The sequence below is a fragment of the Scleropages formosus genome, chromosome 2 (assembly GCF_900964775.1).
Source record: "Scleropages formosus chromosome 2, fSclFor1.1, whole genome shotgun sequence".
Taxonomy (NCBI): domain Eukaryota; kingdom Metazoa; phylum Chordata; class Actinopteri; order Osteoglossiformes; family Osteoglossidae; genus Scleropages; species Scleropages formosus.
In genome coordinates, this window is record NC_041807.1 from 10,484,882 (window position 1) to 10,498,707 (window position 13,826).

General features: G+C 41.0%; 1 protein-coding gene across 2 annotated transcripts; it reads left to right on the plus strand.

The window, feature by feature from the left end:
• The first annotated feature begins 6,243 nt into the window (after positions 1-6,243).
• On the plus strand, positions 6,244-11,431 carry LOC108940627 (profilin-2). 2 transcript variants are annotated; one of them, XM_018762897.1, is made up of 4 exons: positions 6,244-6,351; positions 6,465-6,601; positions 8,629-8,821; positions 10,144-10,540. In XM_018762897.1, exons 2-4 carry the CDS (start codon positions 6,473-6,475, stop codon positions 10,239-10,241), a joined length of 420 nt encoding a protein of 139 aa, XP_018618413.1. In that variant the 5' UTR covers positions 6,244-6,351; positions 6,465-6,472; the 3' UTR covers positions 10,242-10,540. The 2 variants fall into 2 exon arrangements, with proteins under 2 accessions (XP_018618413.1, XP_018618420.1); XM_018762904.1 differs by having other exon boundaries at positions 6,251-6,351; positions 10,458-11,431.
• Positions 11,432-13,826: the final 2,395 nt, after the last annotated feature.

A 13,826-nucleotide genomic window follows, 5' to 3' on the forward strand; every position in this document is an offset into this window, starting at 1 on the left:
AATGGAATGGAAATGCGAAAGAAGTAAAAGTAGCACTGGCAGCCCAGCAGGAGTTGGACAGAAGAGATGTACAGGTTTAAATGGATGAAAAGAAGAGACTAATCATTAGAAGGATGTGAAATAATGACATACTAATTTCTAAAGCGTTGTTTATTCATGCACTTTTCTGAAATCTAGGTATGAACATGACTCATTCGCAGGGGGTTTGTACAAAGGGCCGTGAACCAGTGTGTATGCATCGCTTCTTTCATTCACTTTGTACGTCTGCTGAGATTTAAGATGACTTTCTGATCTCTGGACATTTTGGGAGTCAGAAATGTGTAATCTGCTGTGGCCTGGAATCCCATTCGGTGCGCACCCTGCCGAGTCTGGTGTGGCCTGTGCTTCCGGAATAGGCTCCAGGCCACCACAATCCTGTAGTGCAACAAACAGCTATGAACAATGAGTGAGTGAGTGAGAAACATGTAATAAACATACATGCTTTTAAATGTGACTGCATTACTTGTAATGTTATATATTCGCTGTCCTGGGGGAGTAGAGAGGAATTAAGGCTGGTCGCAGGTGTATTTATGACACAGTGTAGTTGTTTGAGAAATAGATCAGGTTTATGGCAGTTACATAGCTTTGAAGAACACATCTTACAAAAGGACTAAGTTCAGCAATTTGAATTACACACACACCATCTGAAACTGCTTGTCCCATATGGGGCCACGGGGAACCGGAGCCTACCCGGCAACACAGGGCGCAAAGCCGGAGGGGGAGGGGACACACCCAGGACGGGACGCCAGTCCATTGCAAGGCATCCCAAGCGGGACTTGAACCCCAGACCCACCGGAGAGCAGGACCCAGTCCAACCCACTGCGCCACCACGCCCGCCAATTTAAATTAAAGCGTTAAATTAGAATTTTGTTTTATTTTACATTGGAGGTTGGAGAGAAAAAAAAGAGATGCCTCTCAAAGCATATATATGTTAAGAAACAATATTCTTTGAAGGAACAACAGAGGTGCTGCTGTCACACGATGTCGAGCTGGGAGGTGAGACAGCGATGGTGGTATTTTGTAAACATCTAAACATGTACACGACTATATTTATGTTAAATACGGAATTATATAAATAACACGAATAAACAGTATACTACACGTAGCAACCACAAGTAAATAAGGCGCCTCCAGCCACTGGACCTCTGGTTTCCGAGCATAGACGTTTGTGTCGCTGTCGAAGTAGACCCACTCCAACACATTAACAAATGATGCAAACATGTCTGGTGCTTCTCCGTTTGATATGTTGTGAACAGACAAAAGATGCTAATATATGGACTATAAATGGCCCAGCACACTTTAATAGCAGCCAGCTAATAATGGGGATTACTTCTTCGGCCAGGGATGTGACAGACTAGGATTGAATAACCACAGGGGGCTGATAAAAGAAGGAAGATTTTTACTGCTCATTAGGCCAGATTTACCCAAATAACCCCTGCTGTTGGCTTTTGGCTATTTTTTTCAGATTCAAGCAATCTCCTTCTATTAGTGGATATTGAGTAAATAGACCCCAGCGCTTGGTTATGCGCCACATGCAACAGATCTATGACATTCCCAGTGAATTTGTCATCTTTTACCCTGATAAAGCATCTCCAGGGCATCAGCAAACACCCTGAAGCAGTGATAGTGACCAATGTACAGCTATAGCCTCAACTCAGCAAATGAGCGTGAAGGATTTCTAAATAGTTCAGTTTCTGTGAGATATTTTTGAGCAAATTTGTTTGGCAGTGGATATAAACAACTTATTAGATCAAGCTTTGTTAAAGAAACTGCTAGCGTCCCAAGCAATATTTGCACCTGCACTACCTTTCCCGAGAAACATACTGTATTTATTGAACTTCTTGCATTCAAAACTGCCGGAATACAATAAAGGTATGTAGTTAAGGCAATCAGACACATTTCTTTCACAGAGGGGATCCTTTTCGGATAAACCATCGGAACAGCGCAAGGCTCCATTGATCGAGCTCCGATTTACAACGACAATCCTTTGTGCGAATGTTTTATGACAGTATTTATACATCACGTCTAGTCATCTGAGGCCAATTTTCATAAGCAACTCATTAAGAAGCCAGATTTGTGTGGATGGAAAAGAGATGCGATGTACCTTTTCTTACAACTCACACCTTACGTGTTTTCATTTTTCAGACCAGTCCCCTATAAAAGGAAAAGAAAGCAGTTAATGCCTTTGCCTCTATTCGGATGAAAGTGCGACAGGCTGAAATATCTATCCATCGTCACGCTGTTGCTGCTGATGATGAAAGGATCAGCTCTTCCGTCTACGGTGCATGTCGCTCCGGTCTGTGCGGCCTCAGCCACATGGACTGCAGTTGGTCAAAGAGCTACTCAATTACAGGCACGGTGGTACAGCGAGTAGCGGTGCTGTTTCACAGCACCTGGGTGGTGTGAGAGAACGTGGGTTCGATCCCTGCTCCGTCTATGGGGAGTTTGCATGTTCTCCCTGTGTCTGTGTGGGTTTCCTCCGGGTGCTCTGGTTTCTTCCCCCAGTCTAAAGACATGCTGGTCAGTTCCCCCATAGTGTGTGAGTGACACAGAGAGAGTGTGTTCTGTGGATGGGTGGTGTGTCTAACGGTGTGGGTCACCTTGGTGACTAAGGTGTGTGGGCTGATAACACAACATAGTATCCATTGTAAGTTGCTTTGGAGAAAAGTGTCTGCTAAGTGAATAAATGTAATTATTTTCCTTATGAATAATGTCAAAGAAATGTGCTTCTGATTACTCACTGGACTTATTCAGCTCATAACGTACTGTACTTGTTCACCGGTGCTGCCTGATGTGGCTGCAAAGATCGCTCGCGGATGCAAACAGTCCTGTTGGTTTGGGTTCCTTATTATTTCAGTGCAAGCAGTGGGTGGTGGCTGCTACAAAAACAGCCAAAGAATACACAATGAAGCAGCCTAGCTACCGGCTAAAGTTACGTTAAACTTAGAAGTCACTATTTGGACAAAAAACCAATATAATTACAATCTTAAAAAGGAATGGTTGTGTTTGGAGGGACCCAGAGGAATGTCACATGGCTGTTCCCTTCATGTCAGCAAGAGACGAAGCTGTGCGTATTTTCAGTACAGCACAAGGCATTTCAGCAATGAACACACTTTTCTGCCCTGCTGTTGTGTGCAAAGATCTGAAAGCATAACTGATTACAGTCTGACAAGATGATACAAAAAAACTGATGTTATATTTAGTATTATTGCTGTTGTTGTGTTCACGTAGCATTCCTTAACGGGTGCTCTGGTTTCCGCCCACTGTCCAAAGAAATATGTTCCAGGTGAACTGGTAGCTAGCTCTACATTGGCTGTAGTGCGTGTCTGTGTGAGTAAATGTGTGTTCGTGATTTTCTTGTGATGGACTGGTGCACTGCCCAGAGTGTAGACAGCTCCATTCTCTGTGCCTCCAGACCACCATGACCCTGCTCTGGGCAAGTGTTTAGTGATAATGAGGGGAAAATAATACTTATGTATTTCTACAGATTGGATTCACCAAATACAGAGCCTTACAAAGATAACTTGTTTCTGAAATGCCCTTCATAAGGTGACACGTAATTACTATTACAGTAGTATCTATTGTGAACATTTTTATGTGTTGTGAGCTCCAAAACCGACACATTTATCACGTGTCATTAAGATTGTGAAATTCCATTAAAATGGACACAGTTACTTCAGAAGTAAATATAATACAACGCAACAAGGCAGTTTCTCATCATCTTCATTAATTACTTTATTATACAGTATGTCTGCCTACCTGTGCTTGTTCAGCACTTCAAATGAATGTATCTAAGGGTATGACTGCAAAATGTATTTAAACTGCAAAAATAACTATACAACGTGTACTCTTTTTCAATAAGCACCTGTTTAAGCCGTGCCTGGGAGGACCTGGAGCCAGTATTTATAAAGCAGGACGAGGAGTTCACCCTTGAAAGGAGGTGAGAGGAACCTGGAGCATCCTGAGCAAACCCACAGGGAGAGGGTGAAAACCTGCTTTGAAAAATCTTGGGTCGAATTTAAAACCGTAATGACATCACTTAAGGGTACTTTCATATTGTACTTGCTTTGTGGCAGGCTCATAGTATTTATAGCCCACATACCTGTAAACCACTCTTAAATTTGTTATGTTGGTACAGAATAAAAGCATGGAATTGTAGTAGCAGCAGGCCCCTATGATACATAAAAGAAAAGCTAATATTAATACGTACTGACAACTTCATAATGGAAAATGGATAATTGTGCCAATGTTTTTGTTATGATGTCTTCTGTAATCGGGGTTCCAGATGAGGGAAATATTCTTCACTGAAGTGGTGGTGCTGGGATTTCACTGCCATATTCCACATGTGAGCAATCTGTAAAGTATTTCAGATGCAGTCTGAAAATATCCTACTGTACACAAGATGCAAAGGTGGACTTTCAAAAAATTATTTATTCAGCATCTTTTCTCCTTACATGACGGGAAATGATAGCTATTTGTATGTCTGAGAAGTTTCTCAAGGCAATGTAAAACAGGTTACATTCCATTAGCGTGAAAGTCAGAGAAAATTCACAACCTCTGGTCAAGGGCAGTGAAATCTTATTAGGAATTCTAGCTCTTTACCTCATACTCCATTAATTCTGCATGTAGGGAAATGTCGACATTGAACTACAAGTGACCCAAGGAGCTCCTTAGAACTGTATGACTCAAAGACCAGCGGAAATTACACTAACTGTGTATTAAATCAGATGGATTGTTACATAATTTAACTGAACATTCAGGATTAATAAATTAATTAAGAAACCATTAGCTTGTAACTGTATCGAAACATGCCATTGTGGCTGCTAAATCTTCAGTGAAATGTATGGACACAACATGACTGCCTAGCTTTTATTGTAATACAAAGAGATCAACACTACCACACACACACACACAGTCTGAAACCGCTTGTCCCGAGCGGGGTCGAGGGGAGCCAGAGCCTAACCCGGCAACGTAGGGCGAAGGGCTGGAGAGGGAGGGGACACACCCAGGACGGGACGCCAGGCCACTGCAAGGCACCCCAAGCGGGACTCGAACCCCAGACCCACCAGAGAGCGGGACCCGGCTCCCTTCAACACTATTACAGATTCGTAAATCAAAAAATTAAAATTGTGATCTATTTGAGTGAAATTCTACTTTAAATCCATATCTGCTGAAAATGTCGCCACAGCTTTTTCAATACTTTTTGATGTTTTCTAGTCGTTACAGTCAGTGCTTTGCAATCGAAGGACACAAGTTTAAATTACTCTTCATAAAGGTACCTACCCTGAACTGATGGGGTAAAAAATACCCTGCTGTATAAATGGGTTTACAGTTGTGACGTTGAATATCTAATGGTGTAACCACCTTGAATAAAGGTGTCAGCCGAATAAAAGTTTATTATAATTTCAACTCATGATAAAGAACCTTTATTCTTACAATTTCCTCTTGTAACTCATATTAAGATGGGTTTTGAAAGCTTGTTACGGGAAGTTTTCATTCAACGTGCGACAAACTGGTGATAGTTATCAAGTTGATTACCAGCATTCTTTATTGGCTGGGAGTGCTCAGATAATAAAACTGAATTTGTGTTATAATAGCATAAGATACATAATTCATCAAAAAGTTACTACATTTACTAAAGGAAAACTGTCACTGAGAAAACCAAAATTCTCTGGGGAATTTTTACTCTATCAGCTCATGGTAAACACCTTGGTCAAGGGTACTACAACAGGAAGAGGGATTCAAACCTGAATGATTCAAGCCCAAAGGCAGCAGCACTAACTACTACGTCACCTTTCATCCCCAAATTACAGACAAAATAGACATGTCATTAAAGATAAAGTGTGATAACAGTTCAGTTTATAGAGTAATTAGTGTCGTTTTCTTAATGTCTGGGGAAGAAACACGACGTAGCTAGCCCAAGTATACAGAAAAGTTTCTGACAATTTGAATGTATCACAATACATAAAATATTTTTATAAGTGTGAGCTAGAAAAGATGTGTGTGTGCGTGTATATATATATATATATATATATATATATAAAATAAAAATGCAGAAAAGGTGGACTAAATGCTGCTGAGGTGAACGCCAAACCATCCTCGCAGATTTTCCCGCGTCGCTATTGACGCGATCCAGACTTTTCTCTCCAACGGACGCTTCTCATTCCTCCGCCTCCCTGCGCGATTCCCATTGAAAGAGGGGCGAATAACGGCTCCGCGGAGTGATTTAGAGGGACTACACCCAGGTGCTGGGCGCGCGCAGTGGCTACCGAAAACCACGCTGTAGGAGGACGTGACAGGGCTCGGAGTCTGGTACGACGCCGGGGAACGCCGCACTCACAAAGACAACGTGAAATTCAGCCGCAGCAGTATTATTTCAGGAAACTCGGTTTTTTTAAAAGCACGTGTGTGTATTTTAACAAAAGACGCAGAGATGTCCTGGCAAGGCTACGTGGATAACCTGATGGCCGACGGCAGCTGCCAGGACTCCGCCATTGTTGGCTACACGGACGCCAAATACGTCTGGGCGGCGCAGTCCGGCGGCACTTTCAGCAACATAACGGTAAGGAGGAGAGCTAGTGGCGAAGAACACTGAAGCACCGACAGGGAGGAGGTCGTGCGCGGAGCTAGTCGTGTTGGGAGGCCTCTCTGAGAAGCGAGCGGTTCAGGTGGAAATATTATTATAGGCTCTACACACATGCGGTATCTGGGCAGACGCTGCTAACCTTCATCACTCACTCACTGTTTGCCGCTCCGTGCGACTTTTTTTTTTTTTTCTTAAATAAATATCTGTTTATTTAGACGGCAAGTAATGCGGTAAATTCTCCAGGCCGGCTGAGGGAATTGGGAACTGACATCGGGCAGTTTCCGTTACCGGCTTTTTTCATAGGGAATCCAATTTTTTTTTTTTTCCCCCTTAGGCTAAGGAAAGCAGTGCGGAATAATAGATTCGTAGCTGTTTCAAATACATTCATTAGCAACAGCGGGCTATGGATTTTGGGAAATCAAAGTAACGTGTTACAATTGTTTTAAAAGTTGTCAGTCGTGTTTTAGCTGTGCGTCGCTGCAATAAGCCCCTCTGGAGTCTAGCCGGCGGAGGGGGGCGATGGGGGGTAAGACTCGACTGCGAGGAAACGTTGTGAACCTGGGCCTCGCGCACAGCCGTCTGTCTCCGTCCGTGCGTCCGTTCTGCAGTGTGGGATTAGCGCTCCGCAGTCACCTGCGGCCCCGCGAGGAGCTGAACGCGGCAGGCGGCGCGCGCCTTGCGTAAGTGCGGGTGAGAATAGCCCCCCCCCCCCCCCCCCCCCCCAGTTACCGGCTCCTGGCCAGCCAAGATGGCGCGCCTTCCCTCTGTCTTCCCTCATTCTTCCCTGTCTCACTTTTTAATTTCCCCTTCTCTCACTTTCTTCCTTAACTCTGCCTCCTCCTCCCTTCATATTCCTTCACCCTCCTTATTCTTTTCCACTCCTCCTTTATTCTTTTCCACACTTTCTCACTCATTTGTTCTTTTTCCTCCTTCCTTCATTCATTCTTTTTGAGGCAGGCTCTCACTCTTCTCAGTGTCACTGCGCTCCCTGCTCCAGCGAGATTCTGCAGTACACTCCGTAGGCAGTTTCCTTAATGCAGCGGTGTGCAGAACTGCAGTGGATGTACATTTTATTTTACTTCTTTTTCTTTTTTTTTTTATCAGTATTCTGCTTTGTGAGTCGTGGCTGAACAGAGCAGGCCACAAGCAAGTATCTCCAGTCTCCCTTTGTCACATCACTGCCAGTCTTTTTTTTTTTTTGGGTGCTGTAGTGATGGGCAGTTCCATGGTTATGGATTTCTAATATGTGTAATGTATAGAATATGCTTCTGTTGCTGAATAATGCCCACAAAGTGAACCCGGTAGATATTTGTCCACTGGTCTCTATGGCCAATTGCTGTATACTGCCTGAATTTTGTGCAACAGTTGGTCACTGGGTTTCTGCTGTGTTCGTGATTTCATTTTTCCCCTCCCGTGTCATTTGTGATGCCTTCATCCACCACTTAGCCACCTAGCTAATAATAAATCTCAGTAGTTGGCTGTTAAGAATTTCAGATCACTTCAATTTTTTCTGCCTGATCATTACATTTGTGCTTAATTTAGAAATGGTGTTTATTGAAGGTATTCATGTTCCTGTTGTTTTTTGAACCAGTTAAAATGATTGAGTTACAGTTCTTGTGAAGAAAACGGTGAGTCCTTGCACACAGGGCCTTTAATCTTTCTTACAATCCAGAAATCTAAAATAGAGCAGATGCTTCAAAACCCTGTAAATCCAGCTCTCCAAATGCCACTACCTCATGACGTGTAATGTTAAATAATTAACACATGGATGTTGTAGGAATACTCATCTTATTTATGCTTGCATCACATTGAGATACATTTTATAAATAATGTAATACAGTAGTTTGCTTAGCTTTTATTCCTTTTGTGTTCAGTAAGTTTATGTATGATGTATTTTGAGATTTACTGGTATGTTGCTGATCACATGGGTTTCTGGTAACTTTATGCACATTTTTAGAAAAGAATATTCTTTTTATTTTTTATTTTTTTTATTTTAAAAAAAGCCTGAAGAAATTGATGTCATAGTAGGAAAGGACCGAGAGGGTTTCTTCACCAGCGGTCTGACCTTAGGCCAAAAGAAGTGCTCAGTGATCAGAGACAGCCTTCTAATCGATGGTGACTGGACAATGGACATCCGGACAAAGAGTCAAGGTGGCGAGCCAACATATAATGTTTCTGTAGGCAGAGCCGGCAAAGGTAACGTCCCACTTTTCTGCTTATTTAGAGATGGATACATTCAGCATTGCATCTAGTACAAATGTGTTACTTTTGGATAGATAACTGCATGCATTTATTTTTGCTGCCAGTGTGAAGGCAGTGGTATTTCCTTTTTGTTAAAATATTGAGGCTGCTGTTAAAGTTCGTGTCACAAGGAGTTATTTCAGCACTACTGCCTTTCAGAAAGGTGTATCTGCTGTCAAGGTAACAACTGAATATTTAAGAATGAATCTTACATGTGAACTTTTGTATATTTAATATATGGATATTTTGACCTATGACAAGTTAGGATTAGTCAGGAAATATGAGTGCACTGTGTCTTCAGTTTGCCTGATTAATTTCCAGTGTCACTTAAAATATGTTGCCTGTTCTGGAGGCCTCTTTGTTTGCCTCCATTGTAAGAACTACATATTGGTTTCTTGTATCAAGGTATATATTAGACTTGTGGTTTCTAGGCTTTCTTCCATTCACTGTCTTAAACCCACTGAATTGACTAAATGCATGCAAATTTTTCTTGTGGGGAAAAAAAATCTCCTTTAAAGTTGTTCACTACTGTGCTTGCATTAATTGTGCATGTAAAATGGTAAAGTTCACTCTTATGGTGGTCATTTGGATTCCTCTATGCATCAAGTGGGTTAGAAAAGGTGAAACTGACTTTCCTCTATAGCCAAAAGAGGCATTCACTTTCATGTGTCACTGCATACAGGCTTACGGTTTTAAAAATGGCCCTTAAGCCTTAGTCTGCATCGAATTTTTAAGGTAACACAGGGAAGTGCGTGTGTAATTTTTTGGTAGTTTTCTAGTTTCAGATACAATAACCTGGTTTGTCTTAATGTCTCTTATGTGTCCAAGTGCAGACACATTGGTTCATAAAATGTAACTAGATCTGTATGTCTTCAATATGCAGGGCATAATTTGAAAGAGATCAGTTAAGTACATTGAGTCAATTTAATATCATACAGGTGCTACAATTTGTGCATAAACTTCATAGATTGAAAGATACACCCAAAAGTGAAATGTATGGCTACACATCTTATAGACATTAATAGATAACCTGGGTTAAGGTCAGAGTAGTCATATGGTTCACAGGCACCAAAAGGTGATTATTGAGGAGTTGCCCACAGGTGTTTGCTAATGTCAGTGGAGTGAAAATGAATGCTTTTCTTATGATTTGGGTTGGGTGCTTACACACAACTTTCACTAACTTGTTTTATAAACCTTTTTCAGTGCTACTTTTCTTTGTATGTTCTAACTTCTGGCACATTTCTTCTAAAATTCCCTCTCTATCTCTTTTCTTTCAGTCTTGGTTCTTGTAATGGGCAAAGAAGGGGTCCATGGAGGCGGATTGAATAAGAAGGCATATTCAATGGCAAAATACTTAAGGGATTCTGGGTTCTAGTTTTGGTTAGGATTGTTTAGTACTCAAGGGAGGAAAAGAAAATTTAAGAAATAAATTGCTGTTAAAAATACCCCCTTCAAACAGCCAAATTAACATCTTTGAAATAGCATTGAAGGGTAATGGGGTAAGAACCAATGTCACTTGTGTGTCCCTGTGTTAGTGGGGAAAGACTTTTCCAGGTTTGTTCATTTCTGTTGTTTTTCTTGTGTACTCCAGCATTGGTTTTTGTCATGGGAAAGGAAGGTGTCCATGGAGGGCAGCTCAACAAGAAATCATTTCACATGGCTGAGTACCTGAGGAAGTCTGGATATTAAAGCAGCCTGTCCCCATCCATTTAGCAGCTTATTCTTACCATTGTCTTGTGTTGCTAGAGCTACCTGATGTAGTTGATAACTTCACCCCCTTTTCTTTGTTCCCCACTTTTTGTCATCCCTTGTTCCTTCCATCCCTTGTTTTCATTTGTATGCATTTACACCATGTACCCAAATCTGCTCTGGCACCACTGATTTGCCATGCTATAAGATACATGTTCTTGTGTGCTAATGCATGAAGCTTTCTATTAAAGTAAAACCTCACAACTTGAGTTGATTGCAAATCTGGGTTTTGCTTAGTGGCAGCCCAGTGCTGTAGAAAAACAAGAAATGAAAGAAACCTAAATTGAAAAACTGGCGTTTTATACAAAGGTGCCTGCTAGTACTATTTTTGACTGACCAATGCCTTTTGAGCACTTTGAGCAGATAAACAAGCTCATATTGTCTTCCTTTTCTAGAACATGTCTGGGAGGGAAAACTGCATGCATATCTTAATGGTTTTGTGTTGCTGACTCGAACCCTAGCCTTTCACTCCTGCCAAAATGTCTCTCCCACATTACCACTGACACCCCCCTTCCCCTTCATGGCCCTATCATGCAATAAGTTTTGCACACAGCATACACTGTACAACATTTTTTTGCAAGTTCTTGTTTCAGTTGCATTGTCCCACATCACATGAAGGAATCTACTTCCATGTAGACTTTGGGGGGTAATAACAGGTTTGGTGTTTATTTTCATCGGCATTTCTGAAATGCACCTAGGAGTTCCTCCCATGACCCCTTCGCTACATCCCAGACTGTAATCTCCATGGACATTCCATCATTTTAGTAGCACAGGCGTTTAACCTTTTGCCAGCTCCTGTATTATCTGCTGCTTTTTGTTTTTAAAAGGCTGCCATTCTGGACAGTACATGTCCCCAAAACAACCATCTGGACTGTGTCCTGTTTGAACATTTTCATAGGACCAATTTTAGTTGCAGTGTGGGAATTTACATAATTGCTTTAAGTCATTGTTAAAACATCGTAAAGGAGGACTGCTAGCTGCATCTGTCTGCTGACCACAAAACACTAACCTTTAATAACTTTCAGAAAACAGTAATAGATTTGCTGCTGAAATCAGCATTAATGAAGTGGCAGTCTCCTCATTTGTCAACTGTTGCAAAAAAGTTTTTAATGAATTTTTGCATTTGACTTTGTAAACCCATGCTGTGGAGAGAATCAGAACTGTGGAATAAATTGCTCTGTGCTCTAGTAATCTGTGATGTGATACCAAACTGTCAGTGCTTGGTACTACATGTGATGCCCAAATTAAAATGAAACACTGAAAAGCCTAATACTTATTACACTTACTGGGAGGTGGGAGTGGTTGGAATAAGACTAATGGTTGTCTTGTGGCAATTTGTACAATTATGTATATTCAGTGCCATAATTTACATTCTGTTGCTGTTGAGGTGGATTTTAACCTCTGTTCAGAAAAGTCACTTAAATGGCACTTGTTTATGATCTTTTACCGCAAGCTCAAAATGTTTAGGCCTTGTCGAAATATGTACAGATTAAAACAAATCTTGTTGCCGACTTCTGTTCTTTCCCTCTAAGTTTTTCTTACATCTGGGTTACAGTAGAACTCAATATGCGTACAAAGAAAATATGCCATAGAGAAAAAAAAACTTGTTTACAGACAGATCAAATAAATTTATTCCAACCAGATTAATTGTAGGTGTGTTCTTGTTTGCCTGATTGGTGAGCCTGGCCATTCCTGCATACTTAATGACGGTGCTGCCTTTGGAAGTGGAAATTGTGGTTTTGGGCTGGGATTTGAAAACTACTGATGCTGCCCTTGTGAGCAAGGCACAGCAACCCAGTCGCTTGTTTAGTCAACATAAAGAATGATTCCTTGCATCTTTGTCCGTTAACGAATGATGAGCTTATGTAATGTCTCTTTACTGGTTGAGTTTTTAGCCTTGTTGTGTACTAGGTTAGCATTTGCATATGTGGTATGCGTTCATATGTTCGCACATTTTCAAGACCCAATTCTGAATTGAATACCTGAGAAATGTGGTGTGCAGTGATGTACCATAACTTTACAATAAAATTCCAACTATGCACTGTGAGTGGAACATCTCCAAAAACTGACAAATGGCAAATTAAAAGCAGAAACAGGTGATGAGTAATACATTTTAAATGCTATTTACTTGCATTGAAATTTATTTTTTTGTTCATTTGCATATGACTAATATGCATGTTAGTTCAAGCACTGGCTTAGTTGTATTCCTTGGGCTGCACTGCTTTGTAATGTATCAACAAATTAAGTGCTTTTTTTTTTTTTTTTTTTTTATACATTGTTTTAGCTTGACCACTTTCACAAGTGTTTAGCATGGAGCCTGAATGATATATGCACCTTTAAAATGTATACTAGAGTAGTAAAAACACAAAAGTTTAATTTACTTACTTGAAATATATCAAAAACATCAAATGTAACCTAAATTTGGCTTGCGGAGTAAATTTCTTGTGATTTATGCGTGGTCAGTTATCTGGTTCTTCCATCTTGCATTGAAGCACAGGGCAAAAGACATGATTTAAGAGTAAGTCCCAAACTCCTAGTGACCACTCACATTTTCATGTTGCAAATACACTGCATTTTGAGACCCTTGAGTATTGAAAGGGGTTTAGCAATTCTGAGGGACAGAGATTGCACCATGTCAGAGCCAAAACCGAGACCTTAAATACTTTTCACTTTGGATCTCTTGTAAGTGGAACTGTAAGGCAGCCAGGGGTGGAGATAAGTGCTCTTGCTGCATTACAGGGAGTGATCAGAACCTGGTAGGTACTGGGGTGCAAATCCTTTGTCTTGTAGAGTGTAACCAGAGTGTTAAACATGGTTTTTCAATTGTTAAAGAATGTGGAAATGAAAAAAGGAAAGGGAAAAAAAAAAGGCAATTTACTGTAATGAACTGTTACTGCACTTAGAGGAGAATGGCTGATTGTGAATTGTGAGGAGTCTTAGCAGTCATTCTTGCACTGCTGCTGCACAAACACATGACAAAGCAAACGTTAGGAAACCAGGAAAGAGCTGGTGGTACACTAACTACAGGACATTAATGCACTTATTCACTCGTACGATGTGGCACTTTTACAGTTTTTTTGGACAAATTTTGTTGTGCTAAACCAAGTACCATTATACCGAAATTTCGGATACAGAGTTCATAAAAGTGATGCCTATACTTTGTCTTGTTATAAAGTCTCAATGCTGACTCTACACCCACACATGTCTCCAT